The following is an 18,831-nucleotide window of genomic DNA, read 5'->3' as shown; positions in this document are numbered from 1 at the left end:
TAACTAAGCTGTTCTTAAGCAGGCATCAGTACGATTTTGTTTCCCTACTTCATGACCATATGTAATAGTACTACTAGTCTCTGGCCATTTATATATATCCTGCCCAGAGAAGCTGTGGATGGGGCTTTGATGAACCTCATCTAGTGGGAAATGTCCCTGCCTGTGGCAGGGAGATGGAATTGTATGATCTTTAAGGTCCTTTCCAATGCCAACCATTCTATGATTGCTATCTCTGGTGGTCTGTATGCTCTTTTCAAATATCTACTGGACAGCACCTTCACCTTTTTCCATTAATAATGGCCAAGTCTATATATGCGGTTTTCTAAAAACAAAACAGCTACCCATAGCTAGACAGATATTAGCCAATAAGTTGTTCAAGTAGTTTAACTACATCTTGGTAGTGAGATTGTCTTGTTAGACGAGTAGTTTTCCATTGTGCTTTTAAGAAACCTATCATAACTGTTTAAATAGAAGATCGTGTAGTTGGTAACTTCTCTGTCTTTTCAGGAGAAGTTAAATGGAGAGGGCAGAAGTACTGTTTAGGGTTCAAATGAACTGAATTTTACAGATCAAAACCATCGCATTTATATGATGACTAAGTGTATTTCACCTGTGACATTTTACTTAAACACAATTCACATTTATTAAAATGAGTTCTGGTTCTTAAGGAGAGTTCAAAGAGGGTACTGATGAAGTGGGTTGATTCATGGAGCATTAAGCTAAGAATGCCAGCTGAGAGAAGATGAAAACTGTTAAGGAAAATGATCTCTTGGCTGACTGGGCTGTTGCTGAAAGAAATCGAGTTCTTAAAATTTGGCTCTTTCTATTAAAGCATGCAGGTAAAATAAAATGTTGAAGAATCTTCCATTTAATCTTGTCAGTAGCAACTGGAGCTTAATTAAGACTGACTTGATTATGAAAATCAATCTCTAGGAATAATGATAACCTCTTTTCCCTAGAGAAGTCAGTCTTGGGAAGCTTAGCTCCTTACTGACATGCACCCATCATGCGTACTCTGAATCAAAATGCTGAGGAGTGTGGAGAATGGATGAAGGAAACTTCAGGGTGTTTAATGATGCAGCTACCTTGCAGAAGTGTTCATTCTTTTTTAATTGTAGTTGGAAGCTGAGATTTTATGGTGTTTTATGCATATGCACACTTCTTTTCCTGGCACCTTTTTTGGCTTAGAAAGTGAATTGTATTTCTTCTTAATGTAGATTTCCCTGTTTGAAAGGAGAGTGTACAGTACAGGGGAGAGAAAGAGGAGCACAACTTTGAGACTACGAATTATAAAATGTGATTGAGGATGGTTTAAAACCCCCAGCACTCACTATTGGCTGTTTTGTGAAGCTGAATCCATATGCTTTGGACTTTGTAACAGAGAGTTATTAGATCAGTTTCAGCAGCATGAGGAAACAATGTAATCCACATTTGCAGTACTTGCCTGATATCAGTGTCTCAGTCTGATAGCTGTGGAAAGGGAGGTGAGAAGTTCTGTCATGGGAGTACTCTCTGTCACTTAGGTTGTAAAGTGATCCTTTCACTTTCCTTAAAATATAATTCCAGACCAAAGTAAAGAACAAAAAAACCTTTATGTCTAGGTTTAGGTTAAAACAGTTGATGTTTTTCAGTTCTGACAAAAATAGCTGAATTAGTCTGCTTTGGAGTTGTTTAAGTTTTTTCCACTGTCAAAACCTAGAAAGCTGTGGACTAAAAATGGTGGAAACAAGAAGTAGAATACAGGGAAACAACTTATGGTGACATATAAATTCTGTAAAGGATAATAATATAATTATACATGGTGTCTCAGAGTTTCATTCTGGTATGTAGTATGAAAATGCATGTCTAAGATAAAAAGTGCATTAAGTAGGGAGAACAGCACATTTTTCTAACATTTCCCAACTGCTACTGGCAGTTATTAGTGGAAAAAAGGAGCGTGTTGCAATTACAGTAGGCTTGTAAGTATTGTTCTAATCTGACTTCTCTGGAGATGAGACTAAAGCAGTCATGCTGTCAGTCCATCAATTCTTCTTTTATTGGTCTGGGGAACAATCTTAAAAAGAACTTATTTACTTAGGTTTGGTAGATTTATTTTTGTAAGTGGATACCAAAGGACTGTGTTAGTAGTATTTTTCCCTCTATCTGCTGTCCAGTCATTGTGTATAGCTTGGATCCAGCCACAGGCTCTGCTACTTTTTGCCAGAACAATCAACTGTGGGATCTAGAAGACATTAAGGGTTATTAGATTGCAGAGGGAAGAGTTGGAAGGGGCACTCTATTTAAGTGTTAACGGTCAGATGAGAAGCTAAGCTAACTGGTATGGGATTGGAAGGATTAGGTGCTTATTTTTGGGAATCAGATACCATCATCGGTCTCTAAACATTTTTCTACCCCTGTACTGTCTCATTTTGAATAGTGCTGTTGAGGGTGAAAACATTTGTGTGTGATAATGGAGGCGAAAAAAAAAAAACCTTCTCAGAAGTGGTTAGCCTGAAGAGGCTGTTTTGAGCTTTTCTGCTCAACTTTGCTAGCTGATTTCACTATTAGATGAAATCTTTTTGCAAAAGCACCTTTCTAATTAATTTTTGTCGTCTGTGAAATGGACCTCATGGTGTGTTCTCTGTGTCTTTGGTAATTTAGAAATTATGAATCCAAACTAATATACAAAACCATTCATGTAGTTACCAAGTACACTGGTCTGTCAGGAAAATGAAGAAGAATCTGCTGTCATTCCTCTTTCCGAATGAAGAAGAGTTTCAGTATTTGAAATGGGCTGCTACATACTTAACAGAATATCTGAAACACTTTACTATTGAAATATTAATAAGGAAATCTTAATGACCTGTTCTTTGCACTATTAACACCACCTGCCCCTTTTCACTCCCCCCAAAAACAACAACAAAAACTCAAACCAAAGGAAACCAAAATCCATTTAGGATGATGAGAATATTATTTTTGAGATGCATAGACAGAGGAGGAGGGTAATATAGCTTCTTAGACAGAAAATTTAGTGAAGAACGTGAGCCGTGCATTTTACATTTTTGTTAGCAAACAAAACGAGGACTCTGAAGACATAAATTAGTGTTAGCAACATTATTGGTTGCTAGAAATTTAGAATAGTGTCTTGGTGCTAAAGTGATCAGTTCTCACTGCATAGCAGGGTTTATTTGTCACAGCCTGCAGTTTTGTTAGTGAGGAAACTGTTCAGGTGTTTTGCAGCCATCACGTGCAATGTTTTTAATACTCTGCTGCAGGCGGTGTTTGACTGCAGAAAACATGTAATATCTGCTTTGTTAGTTATTACATTGCATAGCAGTGTCAAATTATCAAAGACAGCTGGAAACCAGTAGTATGTATTTGAGTTCTGAGTTCACCATTACATACGTTTTTGGAGTAACTTCGGAAATGTGTTAACTATGTCAAAAACAACAAGAGAACAATGTGAAGGAAGTTGGAGAAGCAAGATTTATATCTGACTGTTATGGCTCAAGTCGATGCTTCCTTTACTTGAGTTTCTCATATGTTAGACTCTTATTACCCTCTTCCATTCCTAATCACATTTTTTTGTTTGTTAAATCAGTAGCTTTCAGATAAGATTCATTTTATTCTGGCCTAAATACATACAAGACAGCAAAGAAGGCTTTTTTTGTTTGTTTGTTTTGTTCAAGAGTCCTGCCTATAAACAAATTGTGAGTGTTGAGCTACTACTAACTTCTTAAAATTGAGCCTTTGAGTTATCTGGACGTATGTGTAAGCCCTTCAGATTATGAAGACAGATAAAAGCAGAAGATATAGCAGACAGTAGAACTTGTCTTTGTTTTACATTGTAATGCTACACATGACATTTTAATGTAATTGAATCTTGGTTGCTAGTAAACACAGTAGGAGGAATTATTTTGCAAGGGAAAAATGTAGAAATTCTGTTCTTCCCTGCATCACATCCTAATTCACTATTTATAATTTGTCCGTTTATGTTTTTCTTTTCTCCTCTAGTCACTTACTCTGCTTTCCTCTCATACTGGGATCATTATGACTGAGCATCTCTTCTTCCTTCACCCATCCCATCTTGGCTTTCCTACATACCAGGACTCAACAGTGAAGCTGAATCAGAGGCTGTTTGCTTAAGGGATCCCAGGACCAAGATGAAAATTGGTTTATGTTTTGGAAGTATTCAGGAAATATCATGCAGTCTCCCATTTAAAGTAGCCTGTTTTCAGATGGAGATAATTAACATCCATCAGCCATAATGATCCATGGTCAGAACGTGATGGTCATCTCTAACATCAGTGTATTTAATAGTTAGTAAAGCAATCTGTGACATCATCACGCCTGAGTCATTTATGAGTGCTTGGCCCACAGGTTTCTATTAATCATTTGATACCAGGAAAAAAAATAGATTTTTTAATTATTATTTTTATTTATTTTAACAGTTAGTTGATGGGAAGCTTCTGGCCACGTCTTTACAGTTTTTCATTTGTTTATGAATCCGTAATAACCAATGGAAGGAATGGATGCTGCTTTTGTGCCTGCAAATCACCTCTCCCTTTTCCCCCACTTTCTACTTTCTGTCCTAGGCAAACTTTCTGTTGTTGATTGCAGAAGCTTTACTGTAAATGTATTTAGAGGAATATATTCAAGCAACCTTTGGTTTTATACAGTTTTGATATAGAAACTGCTGCTGTCATCAGTACTACATTATTTAGCAAAAATAATTTAGCGTGCTATCTCGAAAGCCAGATCTTTCTTGTGCTCGCTCTTTCAGGCCACGTAGTGAAACAAGTACCATTTCCAGGAGAGGAAACCCATCATTTAGCATAGGAAGTTACTAGGAACAACTTTAATGGAGAGAACTGAATTCTGTTAGTGTATACTTATTAATTTGCTCTCTCAACCTGTCTCTTTTTCAGACATGTTGTATTCAAGAACTTGTATTTCTTTGTTTTCTGCATTTCTTACTGTGCCGTCATGCTATCTTAGAACACAGGTGGCAGGAAGATGTTTAGTAGGGCCAGGCTACCTTCCAGAAAATAATCTTTAGCTTTCTACTCCTTTGGTTTGGTTTCCTGATTCTTCTACAATTGATATGTGCTGTCAATGAATTCTCTTGCTCTAAAGTAAGAGAAGATCATCCTTCTTCCACTGAAAATACAACAGATAGTTTCTTCTGTAGCCATTTTATATTCTCTCAGAATTTCTGGAAACAAATAATCTTGGTAATGTTTTTTTTGTTGTTTGTTTGTTTTTTCTTCCTGGATGATTAATGTCCTCTGCCTTACGATGAGAGAAACATCAAAGATAATTTTGTGGAACACAGATCTTCTTTTATTCACTAGCCCACACAGTTTGTTAGAATTGTTATAGTTTATACTAATTCTCGAGTCCTGCAGGAATCCTTTATTATCAGGCTAATCAGTGCTTGTAAGTTTGGATTCCGAAGTCTCATGCGACTGCTTTCAAGCCAGGTAGTTGAAAATTATTGTTTTGGTGTGCAAAGAAAATAATTATTTTTCAGATCTTATGTTTCAAGATAAAGAAGCTTACTGTCACTTTGCTGACTAGGCGCATCTCATTTATTTCTTTCCTGTCCTCTGTGCTCTCTGCTTACGTATAGCTTGGCAGATATTCTAATCCCAAATCCTTGAAGCCGTGCTGGAAAACAGCCACTGTAGTCAGTGAAAATTAATGTTCTTTTCATGCATCATGCTCAGAGAGCATAGCACACAACAGCAGCTGTAGGTTTTAACTTTATGCTTCTGTTCAACAGTAAGCAATAATTCTGAGGGTTGCATGGGTATTGCCATATGTGAGCTGTAAAACAATCCTGATGACTTGAACTTCAGTTTTGGAGTTACCTGTGAAATTTCTCTGTGATTCATCATCTTCTGGTGTCTGAAAAACTAACAGTAGGTTTAGCTAATAATTAAAAAATACCAGAAATTTACGCAAGCTGCTAAGTAATAAAGACTGAGATGCATAATGTGAGTTTTAGCTATCTTCAGTTATAAAATGCACAAACACTGCATTAGCTTCATTTGATGCACCTGGTAAAGGCTTGGCATTTAAATATGTACTTTTTTAATTTCTAAAAAACGTAATTGTACTATGGATGAGAACTTCTGACAGATCTGTGAGGTCTGAACTTGCATTAAAACTGTTCCCATATGAGATGCTTCTGTATTGTCTGCGAAATATTCAACATCAAAAATGATTTCTCTGAAGCTATTGCTTAAGTTCACTGCCTCTTTTTCATGGCACATGTATTCTGGTATATAGCAGAAATATGCTGTGCACTATTGCAGTTTTCAACATAGATATTAAAAACTATTGGGAAGGATATTTTGGTTTGGTTTGACTTTAGCAATTGAATCGTTTTTTGCAAAACCAGCAAGTCACTTTCTCTGAACAGTGGCAGAAATGTGTTTGTGTAGCTGTAGCTGGTCCTTTTTAGCTGAGAGGGATGGGCAGTATGCCCTCTCAATGCCAGCAGCAGCTGTGTGCCCTCAGGCTGCACTGGACTTGCAGGCTGTTGCAGTGCCAGGAGCAGAACCAAGCTTCCCATAGTGACTGAAGCCTCACCAGGCTTGCTCAGCCCCCTCTGCTCACTGTTCTGTCTCAGTTTTTGCCCTCAGGTGGCTTCACAGGGTGCCAGTAGAGAAATCATCCTTTGTGTTACAAGTTGAGATCTCCCAGAATTGTTTTCTGATGCATGGTGAATTCTACAGTCATGCTTTAAGGTTGTATCTCTTGCTTAGATACAAGACTTTGTATTTTATTGTAGATCATGATTAATTCGTTTGGCATGAATGTACCTTGGATTTAGAGGTGTTTGTTACCATGTATCTCTCCACCTGCGCAGGGCCCTTTGCATGATCATTACACTGCAGAGTGAAAACAAAGGGGCAAACCCATGTTTAATACTCAAGTCCTGTACCTCAGAGCAGGCTGAAAAAGATACCTGTGTATACATGCTGTTCTTCATAAGTGCTTTCTCTGTGCCACGACTGATCACATCCAGCAAACCACAAGTGATAGAACGTGCTCTGGCAGGCTGGTTTTGTGGTGCCCTAGGGCCTCCTAGGGCAGCGTGTGGCACAGAAGCCAGCCCTTTTAGCTCTTGTCTGAAACGTAGCCACAGGCTCAGACCTGCTAGTTTTGTTCTCTTCAGTAATCATCCTCTGACAGTTTCCCAATCATTGGATGTGAGGCTTAGTCTATTGTTTTTCTTTTATTTATTTATTTTTCTTTCTGAGTTAATATTCATGGGATATCTGGAAGTGTGCTCCTAGGGGCAGGCCAGTCTTAATTAGTTACAATGTAAGTAGAGAGGAGATGAACAAGTATTTAACAAAATCTGAGATTGTCCTGCAACACATATATTCAATTTGTCTTCTGTCCAATTTGCTGGAGTGGTAAGCCCTTTCTGCAGCAAGAGTATGGCCTACGTTTCTATTTCAGTTCTTATTTTATCTTCTGGGAATTTGAAGCAGCTTGCCAGAGAAATGAGACAAAGCAATTCTTTGTTTTGTAGACTGAATTTCAATACTGATAAAACCCACATGCTCACCTGTTTTCCTAAGGTATTGTAAGGAAAAACACAGTTTAGAGAATTTTCAGTTCTTATTTTAGTATGTAGAAATGGAAGCTGAGCCAAAGATTTTCTGGAACATTTGATATAAATGAAAGTAGTATCGGGTTTATGAGACTGGATTTTCTATGAATAAAGGAGAAATTTGGATCATCTGTCATGCAAAAAAAAAAATATATATATATATCTAGAGTACAATACTAGTTGACTTACATACTGATATGTAAGAAATACTTGGCTAATCAAGGAATTTAAGCTATTTACTACTGTGTACTACTTCGTGTAAGTCAATTTTTTTTAACACCATCAAAATCTGGAGTCAAAAGGACATACAGGAAAGGAGCTGATGAAAAAGTTAGAGTTCAGATATTTAATTACTACCTGCTGAATAATCAGAAATCACAATCATTGGAATCTATAGGGAAGAACAGTAATTTGAAACTTTGTAGTGATTCTTCCTTGTTTCCCTTCATTCCAAAGTTACACATTTATTAAGAATGGGGTGCAAATGGAAAGAATTAAAGTATCTTTTCCAATACGTGCATTTTTTCCTCTGTAAAACATCTGTTGATTTACTTGGGTTTTATTAGCAAATTTCTTAGTAATAAAATACTTAATTAACTATATTGTCCTAATGATCTGATCTTCAAAGGTTACTTCATCTATACTGGATAAAATTCCAGACCTATAAAACAAGGCTGTAAGTATCTTCGAGCTCTAACATGAACAAGGGCAATAATTTTAAAGACCTTTTTTAGTAAAGTGCAGGGCGTTGGGATGGATGTAAGATGTTTTAATGAGCTAAGACAGCACAGATAGAAATGATCACTAACTTTCAAGACATGTTTACTTCCATTAGTAGATCACAGAAAGATGTGCATTAGCGGTGTTATCTCTGGCTGTTGGCTTTGGGGAGGAAAATAGCTCATAATGGAAAAGAAAACAGTGTAAATCTTTATCGTTGTTCTGTTTGATGTTGCTTACTTGTTCTTTGTCCTGCTTTCTGATGATTCTTTTTCTTCTCCGATTGTTTATAATTTCTACCATGGCAAACTCTTTCTACAATCTCTTTATTGCATATAAATATAGTTATTTGACTAATTCAGAATTGGGCAAATAATGCCAAAAAAGAGTGGACATGCTAGATTTGCTGCCTGATATTATTCCATTGGAAGTTTAAATTTTGAGTTTTCTTCTGACTACTCTTGTGTTCTCAATTGATATAACTTCTTTTATGCACAACTTTCTTATATAATCTATAACATAAACATCAGGATACCTACTGTTGGACTGTAGTACTCCCTTTCAATCCAGCACTATCTTCCTCACACTCCCATACCTCACTGAGCACTGGATTTGAAGCATCTGTTTCACACTCATAAAAATAGAGAAAAACAAAATTACCATGCAGCTCGTCTTACCCAGGCAATTATTGTTGTTAGTCATGTAAACTACAGTTTCATTTCTCGGGTGACACTGAGCCATTTTAACTACCATTAAAGTAAATCGGACTTGCAAATACTCATTTTTCATCTGCAACTAAATCTTCCTTAGAATTCATATGTATAAAATGGATATATCAACCTACTTAATGAAATTGTGCAATGAATTGGCAAGTATAATATGAATCTGTGTAGCTGATTAAATTTACTGGTGTACTACCATCGGATGATCCCCTGGTATTTCATGGATTATTTTGAGAACCACTCTTTAAAATCACTAAGAAATAGCCACATGCTCTTCAGGCTGAATAAGAATAGCTTATGGAATGAGAAAATAGGAGGGAAATGAAAATAAGTAGTTTGAAGATGTTGTTCCAAATGTCTTCAGACCAGTTTACACTGAGCTGAGCACTGGGGGATCAGTAGTATTTGGTTCAGTTGTGGCAGAAAGTTGAGGTCTTTTACCTTTACTTTCCATTTGAGTTGTAGTGAATTCCACATCTCAACTCAGTAGAACACTTGATTCAAATATGTATTGTACCTCTTTTTCTTTTTGCCTAGTGCACAGGTGAATGGCTTTACGATTTAGGATTGTGTGTGATACACAATTTTTACAGTTCAGCCACTGTGTACAGTAAATATTTGAGCCTGAACACTTCACACAGCTGTTTCTAAATACTTTAAATACATTGCTAAGGACATGTTTTTTTCCAATAGACCATAAAATGTTTTCATTCATGGATTCCTTTGAAGTTGAACTCTGATATACCATAATTTTAATTTCTTTCAGAGCATTTGTGAATAGGTGAAACTACCTTGAAGCCTGAGGCCGCTTCATTTTTTATTTTATTATTTTCAGAACTCTTCTATTTTATCCCTTGCGTGTCCTTTCAGAGTATCAGTTTGAGTATTTGAGCTCAGTTGCACTGAATTGTACTGAAGTGCCTGATTCTTTGTCATCAAAAGTTCTTCAGAACTTTGTTCTTTTAGGCAAGATTTTAAGCTTAAGAATTCAGTGCAATTTAAAAACCTCTTGGAAGTGTGTACTTTCAAGTTTATTATAATGGGTATATTTTTAACCAGGTAAAAATCCCTTATTGGATGATAACCCAAAAGACCAAATTTTACTTCCAGCAGGTATTCTGAGGAATGTATCTGTCATTCTCAGATGTTTTCAACTGTAATTAATTCAGTGTCTCTAAATGGTAATTTATTTTATCACTATGGAATTTTAATAATTGAGTGAGTGTAATGCAAATTAGGTAGACCTAGTAAGAATGTTTGCAAGCAAGCCTACAAGAACCTGTTTTCTTCAACTTTCCCAAACACTGACAAACTTCTTGCCAACAAAGTTGTCAAGAATAAAGTTTAAGATGAATTTGTAATGAAAGAATCTTCGTAAAATAGCTTTTATTTTGAGATGGCATTATTAATGTTCTTTCTTAAAATATAATGGAATGGGGAAACTATTCTTTTTGTCAGGGGCAGGCATTTTATGCTACTGCAAGTCAGTGTGAATTTAATGAAATTACAAGCCATTAGAAAAGAAATCATACTTTTAATATGTTTATCAGTGACTTTTTAGACATTATTAACTTCCATGAAGAGCTTCTCCACCAGAGAGGTTTTTTTCTGTAGCTCGGGCCAAAGACTTCTACTGTGATTGCAGCTGTAGAGGGCTGGTCCCTGGGTTGGCCACGGGTCAAGCACATGATATGAGAGCAGAGAACTTTGTCCTTGAGTGGACTGTCAATGCTTCCTGTGACTCTAGGTAACAGGGAGGCGAAGCTGATGTGTTTGAACACAGAACTTGGACAGTTCTCTCTGGAACTTGGCACCAGGAGCCACAGAGATTAAGAAGGAATCAGTACTAGATGTTATAGTAAAGAATGGAATGGGATACAGAGCCTGACCATGGAAGAGAAAGAGATGAGCTCGCTAAGAAGAGAGGGGGTGACTGACCAAGAAAACAAAGCGTCATGACATAGAAATTTGATGTAGATACTATGTAGGCAGAGAACAGGGACAGGCTGCATAAAGGATTGTGCAGAAAAACATGGAGCTGGAACCAAAAGCAGCCAAGCCTACAGATCATGTGGTAAGCGCAGACCAGGACTGGAGAGAGAGGAATTCACATGCAGGGAGAGAATACAGGCGTAACAGTAGGTCAGAGAGCCTTGTTGGACAAAGATTTGGTCTGGGAAGAATACTTGGGAAACGGGGATAGAGACTAGGAGTAAAGACTGGGCTAAGTGAGGTCTGAAAGGCCAGGCTAGAAGGAGATGAACAAAGAAGTTGCATTTTGAAGAAATGGGAAGAATGGTTAGTGAACACTGTGGGAGCCTTTGTGTTTCTGGTACTTATCCTCCAGATGGGAAATGTCATAGTAAAATGTGCAGTTTAAAGATCTGCAGTGTATTCATTTGTCATCAGAAGCTGCTTAATCAAACCCCCAAGATGGTCCCTAATTTAGTTTGTGTGCTGACTACCTGTGTGACTTCTGAGTTCATTGTTTCTTGTCATCTCATTTGCAAACAAACTGAGTCCATAATATTTTAAGTTAATTTTTAAAATTTGCTTTGAAGTGTTAAATTCTTAGCAATTTTAATTATTAAAAAAAACCCTAGATGCTCAAAATTAGAGAGTGCATTTGATTTTGGTCTCTCATTACCAGCTTAAAGACATTTCCTGAAGAACAAATTGTGTTTTGTAATGGTGAAGTATGCCTTTAGAAAGCCTTTAAAAATATTAGTAAATCTATACAGAGCAGAATTTGAGTAGCATACGTGAGACAACACATAGAATGACGTGAGATAACCAAAGCAGTCACTGCTGTTCATGTTTTCACTGCTATTCATTTTGCACCAAATGTGATAAGGCCTGATGGCCAATGGATGTGGATGGCAAGGTGGCAAGTGAAGCTTGCTGCCAAAAATCTTGTTTTGAGTTAACAGGCAAGAATAGTAATGGAAGTGGAAGATTATCCAAGACAGTCTTTTCCTATGTGATATTTATTTGTTGCTTGTGTGTGATACATGCAGGTTAATTCAGACTCTCTTCAGTGTTTTAAACGATATGTTATTTTAGTATTTTGTTCATCCTTAACAAATAAGCTGAGCTTTTAATCAAATCGGTGAATGATATGAGCCTTGCCTGTTTTTAAGGACAGCACAGAATTTAGCTCTACTCTTCTATTTCCTGGAGTGATAACAAGGATTACCTGACACCTGTAAGTCTAGTTGTGCTTTCTTGCACAAAAAAGCCCCAACTGGATGTAGCATTAACCTATAGATAACTGCTGAGTGTCTCAACCTTAACATTGAGGTATCAGGATAACTTGCCTTTGTCTGAACCTTTGCAGGTCGTTAGCGATGTACAGCACATGAGCAGCCTTTGCTCCATGATGCAGCAACTGTGTCTGCACCTGAGCTTGGGAGGTTGTAACCAGCCTAGAAAGTCAGAGGTCTCAAACTGATGTACCTATCACCACAGAAGCATATGTAGACTCATGCCCAAAACATTTACTAATTCTTTCTAGCCTTCTTAGCTTTGTTTTTGCTCTTTGTGTTATGAATGTTGATTTCCACTTTACCTGTTGGGCTTTTTTGCTTGCTTATTTGTTTTTGCCTATGGCTGACAAGGGTGCAAATTATCTATTTGTGTTTCCTTTGAATCTTTTATTCGTTCTTTGGAATCAGGCATGGTGAAGGGGGGCTATTTATTTATTTATTAGTTTGTTTGTTTATTTTGTTGTTGTTGTTGTTAGTTTGTTTTCCTTTCCTTTTTTATGCATTTGCTACCACACAGTATTTTGATGCATGCTGCAGCAGTGGTGATCAGATGGGAGATCAAGGTAATAGGTTCATAGGTTCATTAGGTTGGAAAGGACCTACAAGATCATCTAGTCCAACCATCCTCCTATCACTATCCCTACCCAACTACTAAATCAAATCCCTAATTTTAATGCTGAGAAGGGAAAGCGTAGCCATTACGTTCCAAGTGGTTTTAGCTGTAGCACATCTCTAGGATTATTGCAGAAACTCTATATTTAAAGATCTGTTTCAACCTGTTTCAGTTGGAAAGGAAACTATACTATGCAGTGTACAGCCTGTTTGGCCTTCCCACATTTTTATGTTTCATAATGTTTGTAATATATGATCAATCCAAAATTACTTGGCTTTTTTGCTTTCTTTTTGTATTTATTTTTTTATTTTTATTTTTTTCCTCAGTAGAGAAATGCTATTAGCCTAGATGTTCAAACCATGTATTCTTAGCATTAGATTCATAAAATGTCCATATTCAACACTATCAAGTAATGGAGACTATAGGAATATGTGGCATTCTAATTAACAAAGCAAGTTGTTCTCATTTTCTCATTGACCTATTTTATGAAAGTACCAAAAATTATTGCTTGAAAGTAGGCTTAGCTTAGGCCACTGAAATTGAAGAGAATTTAATTGTCTACTCAAGTTGTCCATTTATCCTATGAATGAAATACGCCATAGACAGCCAGTGATGGAAAGTTTGCACACTGTTGCAGAAGAAAACATTCTGCTTCTGCCTGTCCGTGACTGTTTAAAGTAATTAGCTTGAATCTTGCCTCATCTGCATAGAGGCAATTTGAAGTATATCTTAAAAACAACTTAATGAAAATGAAACTGAAGTTCTCTATGAGGATTTCTGTAGCTAGGAGTATCAGCAGTGTGGGTAAATTGTTGCTCAGTTGTGTAGCGTTCAACATTTCCAATGGAACAATAGTATTAAAAGAACCCTGCGTATTCTCATTCCTGATCTTCTGCTTCAATTGCCCAAGACAAGCTCTCAGCACATGTATTTAGGGAAATGAATTTGTATACACATGCTAAGTATTGTGATACAAACATAAGGCTTGAATCTGCAACTTGTACTTATGTTGAATAATGTTGATGCTTGCTTGCCCACAGTCCAGGACTGCATGGGTAATACCAGGACTTACCAGCAACCTTCAAAGTATATAAGCAATCTCTTTCAGAACTGATTAATGATTTTATCTAGAGTTTAACTCTGCAAAGCAGCCCCTTTAAAAACATCTCAAAACTACTAAGTCATGCGTTTAAAATTAGCCCTCTTTTGAACCTGCACTCTACTCATGAAAACTGGTCATCTTCAGTGACTTGGGTTTGGAAGGGCAAGGAAAATATGTGCCTTGGAGGAGGTGAATAATATTTCTACATGAGGAAGGAGTTGTCTAAATGTAATCTGTAGTCACAAATCTGACATATGGCTTGCATTACCAGAATTGTATTAAAATTGCATTTAGTAGCTTTTAGTACATTAGTGATACAGTGAAATCTAAAGCCCTGTTTATTTTTATATATGCTCTAGTCTTGTAGTAATGCTTTGACCTTGACCAAAGTTTCTCAGCAGTCTCTATTTCAAGGAAGGCACAATTAATGTGTTTTGACTCCCTGAGAGAGTGTGTCTTGCTAAAGGTGTTAGGGAAGAAGCCTGGGTTAGTACACAGGACTGAATTTAGGAGGTTGAGAAGGGAACCTACTGTCAGTAATATTGATGGAGCTGATATTCAATAGGCAGTAAGTCTTAGGTGAAATTCATATGGAAAATGCTGGATGTCAGAGATGTGATGTTACTATGGAAATGATTTATTACTGGCAAAAAGCAAGTTTAATGGAGTCAAGCAACCGGTAATCTAATTTTAGGCACATTTTAGGCTTTGTAGTAAACTCCTGAGAGAGTACAGCTAAGTTTGATTGGTGCATATTTGCTAAGCATCACGCTTTCAGCTTACAAAGGGGTGCTCATTTCCTGCTTCACAGTTTTCTGTGGACAGAGTGCACTCAATCGAGATTCATCTGAATCAGGCAGCCCTCACAGGAATTAAATGCTGTAATTTCTGTGTAGAGTTCTATTTTTTATTTATTTTATTTTAAGAAATTTATTACATTCTCATAAAGAATTTAAGATTATTTTTTTTGTGGTTCTATTACTGCCCTCGGGAAGAGAGCCGCACTGCCACTTACAGAGGCAAACTTTCTATTTATGTGTATTGGAACTTGTCCGATAATTTTGATCATGCTCAATTTTGTAACATTTGTACTACTGTATGGGGTTCTGGACTACCAAAAGACCTTTTTAGTGTCTTTTCTTTTTACTTTATTTTATTAGCAGTGTAGATAAATGTTTAAATGTGTGTTTTAGCCTTGGAAATAGCATTTCTATGGCCTTCTATAGACACTTGCGCAGTGTTTCTGCAAATCTCTGGTATTTAATGTGTGGCACTTTTATGGGATGATACAGAATTTTTCAACCAATTCTTTAGTGGGGTTATAATCATGGGATCTTATTCGTGGGCTGATTGTCCAAGTTGTAGATTAACTATTTCTTGCTATTCTCAGCTACTCTCTAGCTGCAGCAATATTTGCAAGCAGATTAGAAAGCACCTGCATTTCATGTTATGAAATACAGTATGGTTTCATGTTTTGCTTGCTAATGCTTAATGTCTCCAGTGAAAAATGTTTCCAGATCTTTCAAGTATAAATAATCCTATAAACTGTAATCTGATCTTCCTACATTTTGGAATAACTGTCTTCATTTTATACACACTGCTGTTCTCCGTTATGTGTAATGTAGGTAAGCACTAATTATATTAAAGTGCACAGCTTTACAGTGTTGAATACTTTATCTTGTATAATGTTGTTTCACGTAAAAAGTGCTTCCAAAACATTAAATGTATGAATTACAAGTGGTTTGATCTGTGTTTCAATACAACATGAAGTTCTCAATTCCCAGTTTATAAAGTTTCTGAGAATTCAGGGTTAGATTCATAAAGTCAATGAAACAATGTGGTTTTTAGTATGAAAATTAATACCATTCAGCTTGGTGGGGCTGATCATGGTGAGACCGTATTTGGTGGCTTTGTTTTTTTCATCAGTAGTGAGCAATAGTGGAATATGTGTGTGTTTCAACTATCCTCAAAGGAGTTTCTAAGAATAATCCCATTCCACTAGTTGTGTGGAATAATGTGCAATTGTGTTAATTAGGATTGTTTTCCTTGTTTAATGTTTATGTGCTTACAATTCAAAGCAAAAAAAATCCTGTAGTTACCCTCCTGAAGTCAGATGTTGACAATATGCCAGAGATGATGCCTCCACCTCCAAAATAATCCACTTTTCTGGATTCACTCCTATTTAAGGATATTCAGTCATCTAACATGCTTAAAGAATACTTTAATTTGAAAAATGGCAAATGCAGTAGGGACAAGGGAGGGTATTTGTAAATGTATCTCTTGATGAATTCTTCTACATTGCAGGAATACAAACGCAAGCTAGCCAGAGTGTCCCAAGTACGGAAAGAACTCAGGACACGCATCCAGAACCTGCCTGACCTCTCTCGACTTCCCAACGTCACAGGCAGCCACGTGCACCTACCATTTGCAGGAGACATCTACAGTGATGACTGATTGCAAGGATACCCTCCCGTAACCTCTACTTTTCTGTGAAATGAGGGGTAGGTCAGACTGATTGGTACTCTTGTAGTATTATTTTTGTATATTGTTGGAGAGTGTCAGTAAAAATACTCTAATAATTTATTAAAAAATGATTTAAAAAGCTGATTTGTTTACTATTTTATTGGCAATTGAACATAAGGGTACATTTATAGAAAGTGGCATCTGTGTCTATTATATTAAAGAATGGGTAGCTATCTTATCTTTTGTACAGATTTTGGTTGGGTGCCCTGTAAAAAAATATATATATAAAAAGAAAAAAAGAAGACGTGCTAAGATTTTTTCCTATGTACCCTGTATTCAATATAGATCAACATGTAATCAAAGCATACTTCTAACCTGAAACATTTCATTTGCTAGTGAGGGAGCGAAACATGGAAACCACAAGCTTATGTTTGCAAGGTTAATGCAATTTAATGCAAAGTTGAAAGTAGTCTTACTGTCCGTTATATTTTAACTACTCAAACTTAAATCAGGTGGTTTATTTTGATGGAAATATTAGTAACCAATTTTGTATTGGAAAACATTCATCATGTTACACTGAGTAGGTCTTTAAATGACTCAAGATGTTGCAATATGTTAATATCATTTAAAAGTTAGCATAAGAAACTATACAATTGACCATTCAAATTAGGTGTCAAAATTGGAACTTTTCTTTTTACAGCTGCTTAATTTCTACATTGAGGAACCATTCATTTTCACTCTAATCCCTTTCTGGAACACCTATCTCAGTCTAAAAAGGTTAATTCCAGAAATGTGAAGCCGTTTTACAGCTTTAATTAAATTGGAAGGTCATTCTGTGAACTATCCCAATTGTTAAATGCCCATTAGTGAATCTGACAATGCTATATGCCATTTATACATGCAGCAGCACGGCACAGCTAAGTTGTAAGCTGTATGGAACCTCTGGGCCAAGACATCCTCTTTCACTGAGAAATCCCAGGGGTCAGCATAGGCTTCAGTCCTCTTATCTCCACCTCCCCAGCAAACATTTCTAATTCTTGATGGTCTTGACTCTAGGGGAAGGGAGGAGATGGTTCAGGCCGTTGTGTAAGTTGAACTATGGAAAATTATTGCTGAGTGTGTTTTTTAAAACAGCAAACACAACCAACCGACCCTTTGCCTGTCACAAATGTGATACTCATCTACAGCTATTTAAGCTTGTGAAAATTCCTTGTTTCCGTATGATGCACCAGCTTTTAATTTCACTTAAAAATCCAAAGATATGGACAGGCATGTAGAGGATTGACAGGAAGTTTAGGTTTTTCCATCAGCTGGAATTGGGCACGTAGTTGTCGAGGAGTGATTCAAAAAATGCCTACCTCCATCCTTTGGCATTTAGATGACCTCAAAAACCTAGTCTGCCAGTGTTTTGAGTTTGATGGATCACCTGAGTATTCATTAATGGCATTTTGTTCATGGATTTGCTTGTTTGCATCAGTTAAGTTCAGAGTTCACAGGCTTATCGCTCCTTTTTACGTGAGAGCACCTTTTAATCTATTTTTCCTTTTCATAAACTGCAACGATTCAGAGTAGTCCTGGAATTCAGCTGTTGAAGCTTGAGAGTGATTTGTCACTACTTGTATTTGACTTCCACAGGGCCAATCCATAGAATGTTCTATGTGCAGAATAACATTTCTTTTTAAAATATTTACACTAGCTGATGGGAAGGAATGCTGAAAATAGCTCCTGTGGGCTCACTGGCTGTCCAAAATGTGTAAGTTAACTATCATTAATCCATTAATTCAGTTTAAATCTAGTATTTGAAATTAAGTAACACTTAGTACCATTTTTTCAGCTTACATTTATGCTGAGAAAAAGAACATGCAGATAATATTTATGTATTTTTAATATTTCTTTTCTAGTATGTTAAAATCAAGCTTGTAAATTTTAGAAATCTGTGTTACATGCATTATGGCTGCAGTTCAGGTTCAGCTTTGCTAAAGAATAGCATTGGATTTGTTACAAGTATTAAAACAGTACAACCCGTGAAGAACTATAAAACCAATGACAGAATGGGAAGGATAAACAATGAGCTCTCTGTTGAATCCTATCCGTGGATATCTTCATTTGTACCCAGAGGTGATCTCAAGTGCAGTGCTGTGGCTTCCTAGAGCGCATTGAAGGGTCTAAGTCACAGATACTCAGAACCACAGGGAATTTATTAAACTATCTTTTGCTACCTTAATTAAAATACAATAATGAAGTGGAATGCTGAGTTTCCTTGATTCCTCAAGAGAATTTATAAAGATGCAACACTTACTTCACTAGGTTTGTTTTTCCTGTTTGTAACGTTATCT

At 36.6% G+C, this 18,831-nt stretch overlaps 1 protein-coding gene across 1 annotated transcript in view; it reads left to right on the top strand.

Annotated features, from left to right (window-relative positions):
- The window catches only part of RPRD1A (regulation of nuclear pre-mRNA domain containing 1A), a 42,637-nt gene extending 24,455 nt beyond the window's left edge, over nucleotides 1–18,182 (top strand). Inside the window, exon 7 of the mRNA XM_065752848.1 lies at nucleotides 16,337–18,182. Within this exon, the coding sequence (XP_065608920.1) occupies nucleotides 16,337–16,486 (150 nt within the window). The 3' untranslated portion in view covers nucleotides 16,487–18,182. The remainder of the gene's footprint in view (nucleotides 1–16,336) is intronic.
- Nucleotides 18,183–18,831: the final 649 nt, after the last annotated feature.

The sequence above is a fragment of the Cyrtonyx montezumae genome, unplaced genomic scaffold (assembly GCF_038088225.1).
Source record: "Cyrtonyx montezumae isolate F1298 unplaced genomic scaffold, pur_monq_1.0 scaffold_8, whole genome shotgun sequence".
Classification (NCBI taxonomy): domain Eukaryota; kingdom Metazoa; phylum Chordata; class Aves; order Galliformes; family Odontophoridae; genus Cyrtonyx; species Cyrtonyx montezumae.
Note: the sequence above shows the minus strand (reverse complement) of the source record. Positions and strands in the feature narration are given on the sequence as shown.